Source organism: Crotalus tigris, unplaced genomic scaffold (genome assembly GCF_016545835.1).
Source record: "Crotalus tigris isolate CLP2741 ecotype Arizona unplaced genomic scaffold, ASM1654583v1 scf7180000024340.7048381, whole genome shotgun sequence".
Classification (NCBI taxonomy): domain Eukaryota; kingdom Metazoa; phylum Chordata; class Lepidosauria; order Squamata; family Viperidae; genus Crotalus; species Crotalus tigris.
In genome coordinates, this window is record NW_024100510.1 from 3,574,786 (window position 1) to 3,593,367 (window position 18,582).

At 40.2% G+C, this 18,582-nt stretch overlaps 1 protein-coding gene across 2 annotated transcripts in view; it reads left to right on the forward strand.

Moving 5' to 3' along the window:
• Nucleotides 1-1,533: 1,533 nt before the first annotated feature.
• The window catches only part of PHF11 (PHD finger protein 11), a 28,548-nt gene continuing 11,499 nt past the window's right edge, over nt 1,534-18,582 (forward strand). The window contains exons 1-2 of one of the 2 annotated variants that reach the window (XM_039326394.1): nt 1,534-2,917; nt 11,513-11,632. In XM_039326394.1, coding sequence (XP_039182328.1) covers nt 2,912-2,917; nt 11,513-11,632 — 126 coding nt within the window. In that variant the 5' untranslated portion in view covers nt 1,534-2,911. Of the gene's footprint in view, nt 2,918-2,968; nt 3,101-11,512; nt 11,633-18,582 lie in introns of those variants that run through there. The other variant, XM_039326395.1, reaches the window with a different exon arrangement.

An 18,582-nucleotide genomic window follows, 5' to 3' on the forward strand; every position in this document is an offset into this window, starting at 1 on the left:
CAGCCCGAGATATATTGGAACACTGCTATCATGTCACCCTTCGTCCTTCTCTACTTGTTTTTGAGATTTACAGCAAAAGTACAAATGTTTCAATTTTTTTTGTCTCTGATATAATTGATTTTTGCCAATTACATATTGTTTTAAATTCTTAAATCTCTATGTTGGACAAACTGTGGATTGGCCCAGCCAAATGGGCCATTTTTCCCTGGTACAAAGTAGCCAATTATCACAAAAGGCAGGAAATTGCAAACATGTTTATTCTGTGTAGCAAAAAGAAGTGTGCTCCTGGGACTAAATTACAGTTTGAGAGCCCTTAATACACAGATTAGCATTTATGCATTTCTGAAAATAGGCACATATTATCTTTGACAAGCAGTAGCAAATTATTTGGTACAGCAATCAAACAGGACAGGTACAGATTCCAATGGATAGTTAAGATTGCAGAAAAGAATAACTGCAACCAGCCTGCCTTCCATAGAAGATCTGTACATTGCACTGATCAGAAGGAGGGCTAAGAAAATATTTGCAGATTTCTCACATTCTGGACATAAAAGTTGCTTTAACTTCTCCCCTTGGGATGGCGCTACAGGGCATTCATTGCATGCCAAAATGCCTAGAAAAAGTTTCCCCCCCCAAGTGCAGTCACACTGCTGAACAGCTAATTCTCACCATGCTGCCTAATGTCTATTGTAAAATCTGAATCAGCTTTGATACCTAATGTCTATTAACCCTGTAGTGTGCTGTAATATTATGTTCTATTATTTATCCTTTTCATCTCCTTTACTGAGTACTGGCTGTACTCAGCGTGTGGTCCTCAATGGACCCGCATCTACATGGAGGGAAGTGTGTAGTGGGGTGCCCCAGAGCTCTGTTCTGGGCCCAGTGCTCTTCAACCTCTTCATCAACGATTTGGACGAGGGGATAGATGGGGAAATCATCAAATTTGCATACACCAAGCTGGCAGGAATAGCCAACAGTCCAGAAGACAGGCTTAAGATACAGGAGGATTTGGACAGACTTGAACACTGGGCACTATCTAACAAAATGAAATTCAATGGTGAAAAAAGTAAGGTTCTACATTTAGGCAAGAAAAACCAAATGTACAGCAAAGTATAATCTTTCAAAATATAATCTTTTACGTATTGTGGAAGTCAGCCCCCCCGCCCATAGAAGGAAATACTAAAAGGGCAGAAAGATATGTTTTCTCAAAGGATCTTCAAGAGGCAGAAAAGCATGCCCAGTTTTCTTAGTAGCCCCAAGTCTCCCTCCCTCAAGCAGAAACCAGCTCTGTAGAAATGCAGATATAAATAATCCAGGAAGATTGGAGGTCCTCAGCTAGAAGATTAAGAAGACAAAGACACCTATAATCTACGTATCCCACCCAAACTCTAAGACAGGACATAATAGGATTAACCCACAGATGCCAAAGGGCACACTCAGACTCAGGTCAAAGTTCATGCCACAGGAGCAACTCCAAACAAAAGGCTCCAGAAGGTATAAAAACCCACTCCCTACATGTGCTCACTCCTCTTTTTCTTCCAGAGCCATCTTCCTGTCTGGCTTTCCTCTTCAATAAATTGCAATCTTCTTTCTAAAACAGTTGCCATATTGTTTATTCCCAGCTTGGATTGAACCATGATGAAGACTTCTCCTTCAACAGTGTCAAATCTGATTTGTGAGTGCTCTGTTTCCTCTGTCTGGGAGTTTGAGAGTCAGGAGAGAGACTCCACGGCTTCTCTTTGATCAAAGAGATAAAGCTATTTTGTTTCCAGTTGCCTCGTGTTCAGAGTCTCATTGGGATTTATCAGGATTCTAAATTGAAAAACCTTACATCAGGAAGAGGGGCCAGCCTCGTTTTCAGCGCTGTCCTGTTTCAGGATACCACATGTTCTTTGCTAAGGCTATCACGTAGCCTTCCGGGAATTTTAGGGCAAGGAGAAGCGGCCCAAAGGGAAAACGATTCAGAAGTGAGCAAAATGAAAGTTTTCCCACAAAATGAGGATTCTCTGACTAAAACTAGCAACGGATCTCCAAGGTCCCTTCCTATGTTTTATTTTTTAAAATCTTTACACGAAAGAAAGAAGGTTAAACTCACGAGGTGTTAAATAGATCGTTATTATCCAAGGGGATAATAAACGGAGTCCAGCTGGCTTTGCATTTAGCCCGAGAGCAAGATCCCTCTTTCCGACGCTCAGTCCTGCGGGAGACGGCTCTGCTCCGACCCCGCGCGGGGAGCTGCCCTCGGAGCGCTTGTGAGCAATCGCTCTTGCTCTGCTTCGCCGGAGAGTTTCCGAAGCTCCGGTTCATTTGCCGGCCCTTCGTGGTTCACCCTGGCCGTCTCTGCCAGGTGTACTCACTTCGCCAGCAGACTTTTGGAACCTAGCCACGCACCGCTCTTCTTCCACCGCAGTCTTTTGCCTGGCCCGCACTTTGCCGCCGCTGCTCCCCTCAGGTCAGGAGATGCAAACGCAAGCGCCCACGGGCCCGCGGATGTTAGAAGCGAGCGACGCCCCCGGCTCTCTTGCAGGCGTTGGCTCTGTTCCAAATTGCAACGAAAGCTCCCGCTACCCGAGGGCTGCCGGGAAGCCCCTCGGCTCCACCAAAGCACTGGCCGGTTCCTGGAAGCGTCGTCCCTGCACGCTCTCTCTTCCGGGCGCTCTAAAGGCTGAGTCGGGGCAGCGACTGCCCCAGGCTCTCCGCTAGTTCCGCGGTAAGCCCGGCGCGGCCAGTCACGTCGAAGCGAAAGAAGGGCGGCCCTCCGGCTGGGAGCCTTCCCCTCCGGAAGCAGCTCTCCTCCGGAGCGACGGTGCGGGCCCTCCTGTCGGGGTCACTGGGCGAGCGGAGAGGCCTCCCGGAGCTGCTCCCTCCCGGGGAACTGCGAGTTCGCCGCTTCTCTTGCTTTGCGTCTCAGATGACGGTAAGGGCCGGAGAATGAAGGCGGCAGGCTGGGCGACCTTTCGCGGAGCATTTCCTTCCTCCCCTGGCGCCGGTGAAAGGCTTAAATCTGGGCAGCTCTTTGGGAATGTCTCTTTAATCGTTCCGCTCCTGGCTTTGTGCTGGCTTCTTGCTAGCTGCCCACCTCAACAAGTGACTGAAGGAGGTACATCATCTAGTTGTGTTAGCCCTGGCCTAGACATTTGCTTGAGTGTATTGTTGGCATAGTATTGCTGGGAGAGAGCAGGATGAGACCTTTGTGAAAGCGAGGCTCACCACCTGGACTGAATAGATATTTTATCCCTCCTGGGATCCAGAGTTTTGGTGCCACTTGGGAAGGAAGGTTAAGACAGCCCCGCCCTCTCCTTAGTTGGAGAATTTGTTTTATTAAGAAGGAAACTGAAAGCAAGCAGGTCTCTGGGTGCGGCAGGAAGTCAAGTTAAGCAGAGACTGCAGAGATTTAGAAAAACGAAACTACCACCCAAAGACAAACAGTACATTAGTCTTCAGGAAGCAGCAAGAGAAGTTTTCTCTTGGAGCTGATGGTACCCATTTCTATATCTTTATTTCAAGCCATAGAGAATAGGCAGGGGAATGCTTGAATTGGTGCCTGAAGGCTGTGAGAAACTGGTTGGAATGGAACAAGCTTAGGCTGAATCTGTGACAAGCACAGTCAGCTTCCAAGAATCTGACAGAGTCATTAAGTGAAGCAGCAAGCAGTTTATTGAAAAATAAGTTCTTGCAAGAGTGGGCGCTTAGCAAGTAGGCACACCCCAAAATAGATTTCAGCAGCATTTATTCCCTCGGCTCGAAGCGCAAGTCACTCCCATGTAATCCCATGTGACAAGGACCACACAGTTCACAATCTTTTTGGAATGCCTAGTTCCACCGTGTGAATCTCCTACCCATGTTCCTCATTTGCTTTTGGCCTTCCTAAGTGAGTTTGCCTACCATACAGGTCCTGTTTCTAGGATCCCATCTGCATAGGCATAAGCAGTTAGCTTCCTTATCATGTTGTAAGGTCTTGTGGTTAAGACTGCAGACAGTTCCTGCTCTTCTAACCTTTGCTTTTTTTTGCTATTCTAAGCCCCATTGTATTTCTGAGCACTGATCCCTTCAAATGTATGATTCCTGAAAAAACATTTAGCTATTATTGCTTTTCTTACAAATCTAAAAAAGCTGGTGCTATTTCTGCAGAAATCATCAGATGACTGAGTAACTGAGTTTGCTTCAAAGCTATCTTGAAAATATTTTGGAAGCTCGTCAAATGCTGCATGTTGACAGGTGAAAGCCGGGACAAGAAAAAGCAGCCAGATGGGCCAAGATCACGTAAAGTATTAGTACCGCTTTATAAAATCCTAGTGAGACCACACTTGGAATACTGCAACCAATTTTGATCACCATACTACAAAAAAGATGTTGAAACCTTGGAAAAAGTTCAGAGAAGAGCAACTAAAATGATCAAAGGCCTGGAGATTAAAACATGAAGAACGGCTGCAGGACTTGGGTTTGGCTAGTCTAAAGAACAGAAGAAATAGGGGAGACATGATAGCAGTATTCCAGTATTTGAGGGGCTGCCACAAAGAAAAGGGTGTCAAACTATTCTCCAAAGCACCAGAGGGCAGGACAAGAAACAATGGTTGGAAACTGATCAAAGAGAGAAGAAACCTGGGATTAAGGAGAAACTTCCTGACAGTGAGGACAATTTACCAGTGGAACAGCTTGCCTTTAGAAATCGTGCACACTCCATCACTGGAAGTTTTTAAGAAGAAATTAGACAGTCACTTGTCTGAGATGGAATAGGTTCTCCTGATCAAACGGGGATGGACTAGAAGACCTCCAAGGTCCCTTCCAGCTTCTATTCTATTCTATTCTATTCTATTCTATTCTATTCTATTCTATTCTATTCTATTCTATTCTTCTAGTGCTGGTGCTAGTTGTCATCTGTAAAGTCTCATATAGTTTGAGTGCTCATTACTTCAGGGCACTTATGATCCTTGTAAAATATAACTGTCCAATATATGCTATAGATTCCTTCTTTCCAGATGTGAAAGAGGTGGGGTTCCAGAAGGAAATGTTTTCAATTGTACCTGCTTTGCTGTGGAACAGTTTACCCAATAAGATCATAATAGTTACTTATTTAGAGGTAGTCCTTGCTTAATGACAATTCTGGAGATCAGAATTTCTGTCCCTAAGTGATGCAGGCATAAAGTGCAACATCACATGATCACATCATTTAGCAATAGCAATCCTAGCCGTCTCAGTTGCTATTGTTAAGTAAAGATCATGGATTGTTAAGTGAGAACCTCACATGACCATGTCTTGTGACTTCCCACTGGCTTCCAACAAGCAAAGTCAACAGTGAAGCCAACAGAAAGTTGCAAGTCCCAACAAGTAGGCAGGCAAATCAGTGCTATGGGATGTAACTGAGTGGGGGAGGGGGGTGCTGCAGCATTACAAAAACGGGTAGTAGGAAGGGACACTATGACACTGAGCAAGTGCAGGAAGGGACATTGCTGTGCTGCATGAATGGAGTTCTGTTTGTATGCACTATGGAGTGTGGGCAGGGGCTGCTGTGGGCATGCACATCTATAGAATACGAGGTCCTATGTAGTGGATACTTTGGAGAAAAATTGGCAGGAGTCACTTGAGACCTTTGCCAGCTTGATTTTGCTTGTGGGAAATTGGAAGGTTGCAAAGGGCAATCATGTAACCACAGAGTGCGACAACCATCCTAAGCGTGAGACAGTTGCGAAACACCCTGGTCATGATCACATGATAAGAGGGTTGCTAGGCTAGTCGGAGCTTCATGGAGTAGTTATAAGTCTCACTTGTTTCAGTGCCATCACAACTTCAAATATTCGTTGAATGAATGGTTGGTAAGTAAGGGCTGCTTGTATTGCTATTTCAGAAGTTCTTTAAGATGGTGCCCTTTCAAAGAACCTTTGGGACAGAGCTGAGAGGTGCCTCTTGATGAGAAACAAGGGGTGATTATCTTGGGACAAGATAATTTTTAACGCTTGTAAAGAAGTTTTAACTGTGTTTTTTGTGCCATTAGATATAAATTGTCTAGAATCTAAGATGAATTGGTGGTCCAGAACTCTCGTAAATAAATAAGATCATCACTGGAGCAACACAAGAATGTATATAGCAATACTTTCCAAATTTCCTTAAGCTTTTAAATTGATATAGGTTTTGTGAAATTATGAAATACTCTGCATGCAAACCATGGCATGTTAAATTTAATGTATTTGTTTTATTGAGAGAAACATAATACAAAGAGCCACTATAAATAGCTGCTTTTTTTAAAGAAAGCAAATATAAATGTTTACGTAATAAAACAGAAATAATTAACTTAAACTAATCAACAATGACCTTAAACCAAAATATGGATTTGCTCAACAGAGATAATAAAACATAACGTCTATCATTTCCAAACTACACTTCAGACTACAGATTTATCCACAATAAAATTGCTGAGTTTTCATCATTTCATGAGTAAACCTCATTAAAAAGAAAAAGAAACAGGTAAAATGTGGGGCATAAATGAATGGATTCCATATTGTTCCAAGGTTATTAATTCTAAAACATTACATGATGGCTTTGAATATCAACGTATCTTGAATTTGCAGCTACATGTTTTTGAAGCATTCTTTATATAGGGACTATATATATATATATATATATATATATATATATATATATATATATATATATATATATATATATATGTTTTCTGAGGTTTTCGCGGGTATTTGTATGTAGGTCTTTGGTTGTTCGGGTTTTCTCCCACGTAAAATTGGAAGTGTCTTGGCGACGTTTCGACGAAGTCCCATTCGTCATCTTCAGGCTGGTGTTTTCAGCTTCGTGCTTCGAGCAGCAATGTGTGGTCTTAGCTGTTTCTTCCTTTTAACTGCCAGTGGGGGTATGAACTGATTGGGTGGGAGCTTGGCTGTGTTCTGATTGGGTGGAGGTGTGTTCTGATTGGTTAGGGGCTGGCTGTGCTCTGATTGGCTGGGGGGTTGGCTGTGCTCTGATTGGCTGGGGGGTTGGCTGTGCTCTGATTGGCTGGGGGAGTGTTCTGTTTGGTTGTGCTCAGGTTAGTCTGAGTTGCAGAGGGGTTTAAGATTTTGGGCTGCCTTGCTATTTTTTGGCTTCGCGTTCGTGGTCGTGCCTCCTCTTCATGGAGGGTGTCAGTTTGCTTCATGTATGGATTGGAGGGGTTTAAAGTGGCTAATGATGCAGCTGTGGTCTGGCTTCTGGTTTGTGGTCGTGCCTCGTCATCGGTGTGGCTTTGGGTTTGTTTTTTGCGTGGATGTGTGGTGGTGACATCCTGTGTGGTTTTTGTGAGTGTGGGTCTGGTATCATTTTTTGTGTTAGGGAGTCGTTTGTCAATAAGGGCGGGTTTCCAAATGGCTGGTAGGCGGGAGGTATCATCTCGCTTGTTCATGCTGTGTGGGCGTTTTTCTATCTCGATGGCTTCTCTGATTATTCTGTTATTAAAATGTTCACTTTTGGCAATGGTTCTGGTATTTTTAAAGTCAATTTCATGTCCTGTGGCTTTAAGGTGTTGGACCAGGGAAGATGTTGGTTCCTCTTTTTTGACTGAGTTCTTATGTTCTTCAATGCGTGCACTTATTCTTCTGTTGGTTTGTCCGATGTATGTGGTGGGACAAGTGGTGCATGGGATTTCGTATACTCCTTGATTTTCTAATTCAATTTTATCTTTGGGGTTTCTAAGGATGGTGGATATTTTTCTGTTTGTTCAGAATGCTGTTTTGATGTTGTGTTTATGGAGGATCTTACTGATTCTGTCTGTGGTGCCTTTTATGTATGGGAGGAGGGCTTTGCCGTTTTCTTGTTCTTTGTCTTGGATTTTAGTGGGGGTTTCTTTTTGGATTAGGTTTGTAATCTTATTTCTATGGAATCCATTGGATGTTAGTACATTGGTGAGAGTGTGTAGTTCGGTTTTTTTAGGTGTTGTTCGTCAGCTAAGCGTTTTGTTCTGGAGATGAGTGTCTTGGCTACAGAGTTGATCTGTGCTGGGTGGTGGTGTGAGAGAGCGTGCAGATAGCGGTTTGTGTGTGTTTTCTTCTGGTAGATGGTGTGTCCTAGGGAGCCATTGGATTTCTTGTAGACTAAGACATCCAGGAAGGGAAGTTGGTTGTTAGCTTCTGTTTCCATGGTGAACTGTATTTTGGGGTGTAGGCTGTTGAGGTGTGTGAGGAAGTTGTCCAGTTTTTCTTTCCCATGTGGCCAGATTATGAAGGTGTCGTCTACGTATCTGAGCCAGAGTTTGGGTTTGTGATCCGATTTTTCTAGAGCTTGGGTTTCAAAGTGTTCCATGTAGAGGTTGGCAATGACAGGTGAGAGGGGTGATCCCATGGGTGCTCCTTCTGTTTGTTTGTATTTTTGTCCATTATAGATGAAGTATGTGTTGGATAGGCAGTGGTTGGTCAGATCTAAGATGTGTTTGGGGGGGTTATATTTGTTTTGGATAGCTGTCAAGGCTTCTTTGATAGGCACTTGGGTGAAGAGGGATATGACATCGAAGCTCACGAGTAGGTCGCTGGGCTGTAAGTTTTGTTTCTTTATGATCTCTATAAACTGGAATGAGTTTTTTACGTGTGAGGTGATGGATTCTGCATAGGGCTGTAGTTGTTTGGCGAGAAATTTGGCTAGGTTTTGTAGAGGTGAGCCTATGGAGCTGACTATAGGTCTGAGTGGGGTTCCTTCTTTGTGTATCTTGGGGAGACCATAGAGTTTGGGGCATCTGGATGATTTCTCTCTGGGAATGATTCTTTGCTGGATCTCTTCGCTAATGGGGGAGGCTTTTATTTTGGATCTGGTGGTTTTTTCCAGGTAGGTGGTGGGATCTGTATTTAGGGGTTTGTATGTGGAGTCTTGGAGTAGGTTGGTTAATTTGGTTTGGTAGTCAGATGTGTTCATAACCACCGTGGCGTTGCCCTTGTCTGCTGGTAGGATTATTATGCTGGTGTCTTCTTTCAGGTTACGTAGTGCTGTCTGTTCCTCTTTGGGTAAGTTGTTTTTGGGTGGCTTGCTGGTGCAGAGGATGTTGGTGATTTCGAGTCTGATTCTGTTAGCGTTGTCGGGGTTGATTTTGGTCAGGCTGGTTTCAACTCCACATATAATGGTTTCAGTGGGGATGTGTTTGGGAGCGACTGCAAAGTTGAATCCTTTGGAAAGGACATTGGTTTCGGCTTTGGTGAGGATCCTATCTGAGATGTTATGCACTGTTTGTTTCATGTGTGGCTGTGAGGGAGGAGGGGTTTGTTTCTGGCATTCTTGTAGTCTTCGGAGTTTGTTGGTGTGTGTATCTGTCTTGAGGGTGGCCTTTGTTTCAGCTCTCCAGACAGCGAGTTGTTTGGATTTGTCCCAAAGTGCGGGGTGGATCTTGTTGCTGAGTTTGAGGTGAAGTGTGAGGAGACCTTTGTTAATTCGATCTAGGAGGAATCTTTTTGTGTGAAGTTCATTTCTGATTAGGGCCAATTCTGTTCTTTTCAGGATCCGTTTGGTGGCTGCAGAGTTGGAGTGGAATTTCAGTTGGAAACATGTGGGGATTAGATTTTGATCTCGGCAGTTGCGTAGGAATGTGAGGTCGCATAAAATGGAAGCTCTTTGAACTTCAAGTTTTTCATAGGTCCTGGTCAGATGGTGGATTTCCTCCCTGTAGAGGTTCGATATTTGTTTTCTGAGGTTTTCGCGGGTGTTTGTATGTAGGTCTTTGGTTGTTCGGGTTTTTTCCCGCATAAAATTAGAAGTGTCTTGGCGACGTTTCTACGAAGTCCCATTCGTCATCTTCAGGCTGGTGCTTTCAGCTTTGTGCTTCGAGGAGCAATGTGTGGTCTTAGCTGTTTCTTCCTTTTAACTGCCAGTGGGGGTATGAACTGATTGGGTGGGAGCTTGGCTGTGTTCTGATTGGGCGGAGGTGTGTTCTGATTGGTTAGGGGCGTGGCTGTGCTCTGATTGGCTGGGGGGGTTGGCTGTGCTCTGATTGTCTGGGGGAGTGTTCTGTTTGGTTGTGCTCAGGTTAGTCTGAGTTACAGGGGGGTTTAAGATTTTGCCTTGCTATTTTTTGGCTTCGCGTTCGTGGTCGTGCCTCATCTTCATGGAGGGTGTCAGTTGGCTTCATGTATGGAGTGGAGGGGTTTAAAGTGGCTAATGATGCAGCTGTGGTCTGGCTTCTGGTTTGTGGTCGTGCCTCATCATTGGTGTGGCTTTGGGTTTGCTTTTTGCGTGGATGTGTGGTGGTGACATCCTGTGTGGTTTTTGTGAGTGTGGGTCTGGTATCATTTTTTGTGTTAGGGAGTCGTTTGTCAATAAGGGCGGGTTTCCAAATGGCTGGTAGGCGGGAGGTATCATCTTGCTTGTTCATGCTATGTGGGCGTTTTTCTATCTCGATGGCTTCTCTGATTATTCTGTTATTAAAATGTTCACTTTTGGCAATGGTTCTGGTATTTTTAAAGTCAATTTCATGTCCTGTGGCTTTAAGGTGTTGGACCAGGGAAGATGTTGGTTCCTCTTTTTTGACTGAGTTCTTATGTTCTTCAATGCGTGCACTTATTCTTCTGTTGGTTTGTCCGATGTATGTGTTGGGACAAGCAGTGCATGGGATTTCATATACTCCTTGATTTTCTAAGTCAATTTTATCTTTGGGGTTTCTAAGGATGGTGGATATTTTTCTGTTTGTGCAGAATGCTGTTTTGATGTTGTGTTTATGGAGGATCTTACTGATTCTTTCTGTGGTGCTTTTGGGAGGAGGGCTTTGCCGTTTTCTTGTTCTTTGTCTTGGATTTTAGTGGGGGTTTTAGGTGTGTCTTTAAAAGACTTACGTACCTAAATTGGAAGCAGTTTAGAATTTGATGTTGTTTCCCACCAGTTTTGTATTGCCAAATTTAAAATGGGATTGGCTGACTATACTGAGGATATGGTAAGTTGGATATTATCTGACATCCAAAGTTCTTTGAGACAACTCTGTGTATTTAATTGGTAATGGATAACACTGACATCTTTCTTTCCAATATTAATATTATTACTGTTATGAAATTGTTTGTTTGTCTGTGTGTTTCAAATTTGAATTAATCCTGTGAAGTAGATTACTCATTTTAATTTCTAACTTTGTTCTTGGTGTCTTTATTTTTGTGTTTTAACTCATGTACAGTACCCATTTTACAAACAGGACTGAGAGCAACCTTCTGAGGTATTAGACCAAAAATACTATCTAGGATTTTATAACTAAAGATGCTAGAAAGTGCATCTTGAATATTCTGCAAGGAAATTTCTTTTTCCATAACCAAGTAATGATCTCTCTTCTTATCTTATGAAACCACACATAAGGATTCTTTGCTCTTCTTAAAGAATTTTAGAGGGCCTGGTTGGAGATCACAGATTTAAACATTTTTCTATTTTTGAGTTCCATGTCAAGATATTCAAAGCAGAATATCAGTAGTGCTGGAGGATACTAGCTTGTGAATTGTAGTAATGCATTTTTAAATGTATTGTTTAGAGCCATGGGGTGATGTTAATAATGTTTTACTCTCTAAAATATTTTTCTAAGGTGAGTCCAGCAATGGCAAAGATGGTAAGAAGAAAGTGTGCATTTTGTCGAGATGATGAAGAGACTGCGATTATGTACATTGCTGAAGAACAGAATCTCGCAGTTCATCAAAATTGTTTGGTGAGGTTTGCTAACGACATTCAAACTGTGTCCATAACTGATTGGAAAACGAAAAAAGATCTGAAGCACTCTTGTGAGGCAATTCATAATTGATACACCTGTTTTTTATGCCATGTGTACTATACTTTTATTGGCATGCGCTACAGTTTCAAGAGTTAAAATTTAAATTCTTTCCTGGATTAAAGTAGATTGGAGTACAAGAAGACCATAACTACTATAATTAGTATTTTTATAGTAATACGTTAAAATCCAGCAGAGATTGTTTAGGAGCAATTGTCCTGGCAATTGCTATAATAAATCACATTTATTTCTCTATCCCTTTCCTTATGCCTTTCTTTATGTTCATGTAATCCGCATTTTGCAGACTTTGATGGCACTATGCTTTAATTAATTAATATCCTGCCTTTATTATTTTTATAAATAATTCAAGGTTGCTAACATATTTAATACTCTTTTCTCCTCCTATTGTCCCCACAACAACCCTGTTATGTGAGTTGGGCTGAGAGAGAGTGACGCTCAAAGTCATCCAGCTGACTTTCATGGCTAAGATAGGACTCATGCTCTCCCAGTTTCTAGCCTGGTGCCTTGTGTATATGCATCTTTTTATCTATAGACAATGAGATGAAGAGAGCCTTTTTTCCTCACTTTTTTCCTTGAGGATCAAGGCCCAGAGAGCAGGATTTTCAAGGCATCCTGCTTACCCTGATTCTATAGCTTTGAGTGTGCTGGCTTTGTTTCTCTTTTTTCCTTTTCCACTGGGAAAACTGATGGCTCCCTAAGAACCTGATTTTGTTCCTTCCCTGATGAAAAAGGTGAACTGTGACTAGAGTTCCAGGAAGAGGAAGGGAACATGGATAGCTTTGTAGTCAGATGAATTAAGAGGGGCTCAAAAAGGTTTTTGAAAGTTTTTGGTGTCCAGGCTAAGAATTTGAGAGGTATGAAGATGTTATACTGGTTGCTCTTTGTATCAAGGTTTTCTAAATATGTATACTCTGAAGAAAAAAGAACCACGTAGAAACATGTAAAACTTTATAATACTGTGTATTTTTCCTAGACTTGGATGTTTATATTTTATATTCTGCTTTTTAGTGCTGCCTTCCTTCCCTTTTTTAATTCAAAAGGGCTGTCATCTTCCAATGGAAGGACTGGAGGACTGGAATCCCAGTCCTTACATAGGCAGAAATAGAAGTGAGAGAATAGGACCAGAAAAAAAAGTATTCAATTCATACTGCAATTGGATTTAGAGATGGGAAATTTGGAGAGAATATTTCCCCAAACATTTTCCAAATTATTTTCAAGCAAAGTGGTAAACTTATTATAATTAGGTAAACATGTAAAAAACAAGAAAAGGATTGGTCTGTTAGTGGGAGATAGTGGCAAGAAGGTGACAAGCAACAGGGAACAAGCACAACTACTTAACTTGTTTTTTGTTTCCATCTTTATACAAAGAGAAAAAACGGTCCAACCTATCAAAAACAATACCGTAAAAAATCAGATTAGAAACATGTTAAAATAGACAAGAAAATGGTAAGAGAGCACTGGTCCACCCTAGATGAGTTCAAATCACCAGGACCAGATGGATTACACCCCAAGATTCTGAAGGGACTGGCAGATATAACCACTGAACTATATCTTTCAAAGATCCTTGAGCACTGGGGAACTACTAGAGGACTGGCAAAGAGCTGATGTTCAGGAAATTACAGACCTATCACCTGACCTCAATACCTGGGAAAATTCTGGAAAAGATAATCAAGCAATGAATTAGTGAACACTTAGAGGCAAACAAAGTCAACCAAAAGCTAACATGGGTTTGTCAAAAACATATCATGCCAGATATTATTGCATTCTTTGACAAGGTGATAAAATTAGTGGACCAGAGGAATGCTGTGGCTATAATTTACTTGGATTTCAGTAAGGTATTCGATAAAGTAGACCACACCCTACTACTTGATAAGATAGAAAAATGTGGGTTAAACAGCATCACCACCAGATGGATTCGTAACTGGCTGACAAACCACATCAACATGTAGTCTTCAACGGAATTGTATCTACATAGAGGGAAGTATGCAATGGGGTATCCCAAGGCTTTGTTCTGGGCCCAGTGCTCTTCAACATCCTCATCAATGATTTGGATGAGGGAATAGATGGGGAACTCATAAGATTTGCAGATGACACCAAACTGGCAGGAATAGCCAACACTCAAGAAGATAGGCTTAAAATACAGAAGGATCTTGACAGACTTGAACAACAAAATGAAATTTAATGGTGAAAAAGTAAGGTTCTACATTTAGGCAAGAAAAACCAAATGCACAGGTACAGTATAGATAAGTGGTACCTTGTTTAAGAATAGGAACTAAGAGGGATCTTGGAGTCCTAGTGGACAATCACTTAAAATAAGCCAGCAGTGTGCTGCAGCTGCTAAAAAAGTCAACACAGTTCTAGGCTGCATTAACAGGGATAGAATCAAAATCATGTGAAGTGTTAATATCACTTTATAATATACCACTTTTTTGAAGATGGGAACCATATCAGCAGGAGATTGCTCAGAGGATCATTGCTGAAAATATTCTTCTCTGGATTAGTCAACAGAAATGAGTGGATAACCTGGGTAAGCGGCAGAGGGACAGCACTGTACGCTGTACAAAAGCTGTTTTTGCCAACCAGAAGCTTTTCATTAATGTTTTGTACTATCTCCCAATTATATTCTCAGTGTTCTCAAATTCCCATTTGAAGACATTAAGGTAGCTATATGCTAGTAACTGCTAATCTTCATATTCTGGCCATATTATTTTATCTGCAAACTTATAACTTCATTATGTCAGAAGTGAAGCTGCACAGTACTAATATCTCTAGCTCTCAGCAATGGTTGTTTTGGGTGACAGAACCTTATATTAAATGTCTTAGAAGCTTTAACATTTTTTCTTCATAAAGTCTGTTGAATGTTTTCAAGGAAACTATGGAATGTGTATGGGATAGGCATAGCAGTTCCAGTGATTAAGTGCTGAGAGTTATATGCTTCCTAATCAGGCAAGCATAGGGACACTGATATTTTTTTCCTATCATTTTGGCTCATGCTTTTTTCATTCAATTTTTTTTGAAAAATACTCATTTACCAATTTGCTGAAGTTTTCCTTAACATCATTTAGGATTCCTTCCCTGTATTAGATATGAGACCATGGAGCACTCAGAGTGCTAATGGTTGTTTTTGTGAATGAGTAAACTTACAAAAGAAATTGCTAAAACTTTGTAAATTTATGAGGTAGCACTGATCCCCAGCCAATTCTTGCTGCTATTTTTTTTTGTTATTAACAAGTTTTTATTTTCCATTTATTCATACAATTCAATTAAAATAAATTCCTAACCATTGGTACCGCCTGCCCATTCCCCCCAGGCTGCGTCCACCCTCTCTAAACCTTCCCTACTTCCCTCCTTTTTCTCTCCTCTCCTCCTACTCTCTTCCCCTCCCTTCTCCTCTAACCATCCTACTTCCTCCCTACTCCTTTCTCCCCTCTCATCCCTCTCACACACATGAACGCAGCATAGGAGAAATGCCCAAGCATTTACCAGGTCTATATTATCATTATCCACCCACTCACCCACCCTCAACGCCCCCCTCACTTCCCAGAGCAGAGTACAGGGTTATCAACAAGGAAGTAAAAAAAACAAAAAAAAGAAAAAAAACCATCATACTTAACCTTTAACTCCCCTTAAATTAAGTCATATAAACAAATCTCTACAACAGTTACTATAAAATTTACCCATAAAATAAATGAAATTTTATAGTCCTATATTTTTTCTGAATATAATCTATCCATCTTCTCCATACAATAATATATCTTTCTTGTGTATGATCCTTCAAATAAGCAGAAATTTTTGCCATTTCTGCAAAGTTAGAAACTTTAAATATCCATTCTTCTAAAGTAGGCAACGAGTCCTTCTTCCAATACGAGCCTACTAATAACCTTGCTGCAGTTAATAAATTCAACATTAAAGTAGTTTCTTTGTCATTTAAATCCACAAAGATACCCAATAGGAATAATTGAGGGGTGAACTTTATCTTCCTTTTAAAAATCTTTTGAATGTTCCACCAAATCATAATCCAAAAAGCCTTTACTTTTTTACAATTCTACCAAACATGAAAATACGTCGCATCCATATTACCACATCTCCAACATTTGGGTTGTAAATTTGGATACATACAAGATAATTTTTTAGGATCTAAATGCCATCTGTAAAACATTTTATAAAAATTTTCCCTCAAATTTTGAGCTTGTGTAAATTTAACATTTCTAATCCAAATTGTCTCCCATAAGTCCAATGGGATCGGATCCTGGATATTCTGAGCCCATTTAATCATACAGTCTTTAACCAATTCTGTTTCAGAGTCTAATTCTATTAAAGCATTGTAAATTCTTTTTATATGGGCCTGACTCTGATCTTTAATCTGAATAACCAGATTTCCATCTTCTAGTGTTATTCCTTCTTTCTTATCTACAGTCCACCTGTCCACTATTTGTAAATATTGAAACCATGACTGTAGAATATTTTCTTGCCTTAATACATCTAGAGATTTTAAATGCCAATCCGAACCTGACCAAATTAATAATTCTTTATACGAAATTTTATCAAAGTTCATCCCCTTATAAATCCCCTCAGTTGCATGTCTAGAAATCCCCAGATAGGTATTTTATAGTTTAACCTATAATAATACTTTTTCCAAACTCGAAGTAAGGCACTCCTCAAAATATGTGATTTGAAAGCCCGGTCCACTTTCTTATTAAAAATTAAATATGCATGCCAACCATACATTAAATCCCACCCTTCAAGAACAAAAATATCCTTATTTGTTAAATTAAGCCAATCACTTATCCAAGTTAAGGCGGCTGCATCATAGTATAATTTCAAGTTAGATGCTTTAAGTCCTCTTTCTCGGGCATCTTGCAAAATCTTAAACTTAACCCTTGGTTTTTTCCCAGCCCAAATGAATTTATTGATACCCTTCTGCCATTCCTCCAAATTTACATCTTTTTTAAAAATAGGTATCATCTGAAACAAGAAAAGAAACTTTGGTAGAACATTCATTTTTACAGCTGAAATTCTCCCCAACAGTGACAATTGCAGTTTTTTCCAGTCATTTAAATCCTTTTGCACTTTTGCCCATAGTAATTCATAATTATTTTAATACAATTTTCCATTTGAGGCAGTTAAGTATACTCCCAGATATTTAACCCTTTTCACCATCTGAAAACCTGTGGCTTTAACCAAACTTTCCTTGTCATTGGCTAACATATTCTTAGATAATATCTTAGTCTTATGGTTATTGACTTTAAAACCAGAAACTTTTCCATACTGTGTTATAAATTCTAATAGACAATCAACCGCTCTAATTGGTTGTTCCAAAATCAAAACCAAATCATCCGCAAAAGCCCGTAATTTATACTCATTTTTTCTTATCTTTATGCCCTTGATTACCGTTGATTCTCAAATCTGGATTAACAAAATCTCCAATGTTAAAACAAATAACAATGGAGATAATGGACATCCTTGTCTTGTCCCTTTTTCAATATTAAAAGTCTCAGTCAATCTCCCATTAACAATTTGAGCAGATTGTTGCTGATATATAGCTTTAAGTGCATGTAAAAAATTATCCCCAAAATTCATTTTCTCTACCAGTGAGAATAAGAATTGCCAATCTAATTGATCAAAGGCTTTTTCAGCATCCAAAAATATAAAAGCCACAGGACTCTGGTTGTTCTTATCCAAATACGCAATTAAGTTAATAATTTGTCTAACATTATATTTCATGTATCGCCCTGTTATGAATCCTGATTGATCACTGTGAATCAAATCCTTCATAACCTGCATTAATCTATTTGCCAAAATTTTTGTAAAAATCTTGTAATCTACATTTAATAATGATATCGGCCTATAATTCTTAGGCTCTGTAAGATCTTGATCCTCCTTCAGAATCAATGATATAAACGCTCTTTTCCAAGAAGGAGGAACTTGTGCTCCCAGCAAGATACTATTAAAAAGCTCCTTTAATGGCTTCAACATTTCTTCATATAATTTTTTATAATACGTCGACGTCAATCCATCTGTTCCTGGAGACTTTCCCACCTTTAACTGCTTGATAGCTAAACCAATTTCCTCCACAGTAATTAAACAATTCATCCCATTTTGCTGTTCCTCAGAAAGTTTAGGAAAATGTACTGATTGTAAATATTTATCTATATCCATTCCCTTTATATTATCACTTGAGTATAGTTTTGTGTAAAAATCTAAAAAACTCTTTTTAATCAAATTTTGCTGAAAAACCTCAGTACCTTTATATTTTACTTTCTCTATAATCCTAGCCTTCTGTTTCTTTCGTAACTGATAAGCCAACCACCTCCCAGGCTTATTCGCATTACAAAAAGTATTATGTCTCATATAACGCAAACATATGCCATCAACATATTAAATTGTTCCCTAAGCATCTTTATAGAAACCTTTAAGTTATTATTAGTTGGGTTAAAAGCAAGCGCTTCTTCTTTTATTTTAATCTCATCTTCTATTTCTCTACATCTTTGTATCCTTTTATCCCTAGAAACTTTATTTAAATGAATTAAAATTCCCCTCATATACGCCTTACTGGCGTCCCAGACCATGGGCATCAATGTACCCTTATTCATATTTAAAGCAAAAAACCCTTTAAATACTCTTTACATTTTTGTACAAACTCTCCCTGGGTAAACAAATTCTCATTCAGTCTCCAAGGCCTTCTGTTCCCATCTTCCAAGTATAGCTCCATCCACACAGGACTATGGTCTGAAAGGGTCCTGGGAAAGATTTTTACCTTTCTCACCCTAGAAAGAAAATCACTAGTAATCAAAAAAGTCAATCCTTGAAAATGACTGGTGTCTATCTGAATAGAAGGTAAAATCTCTATCATTTGTGTTCCTTTCTCG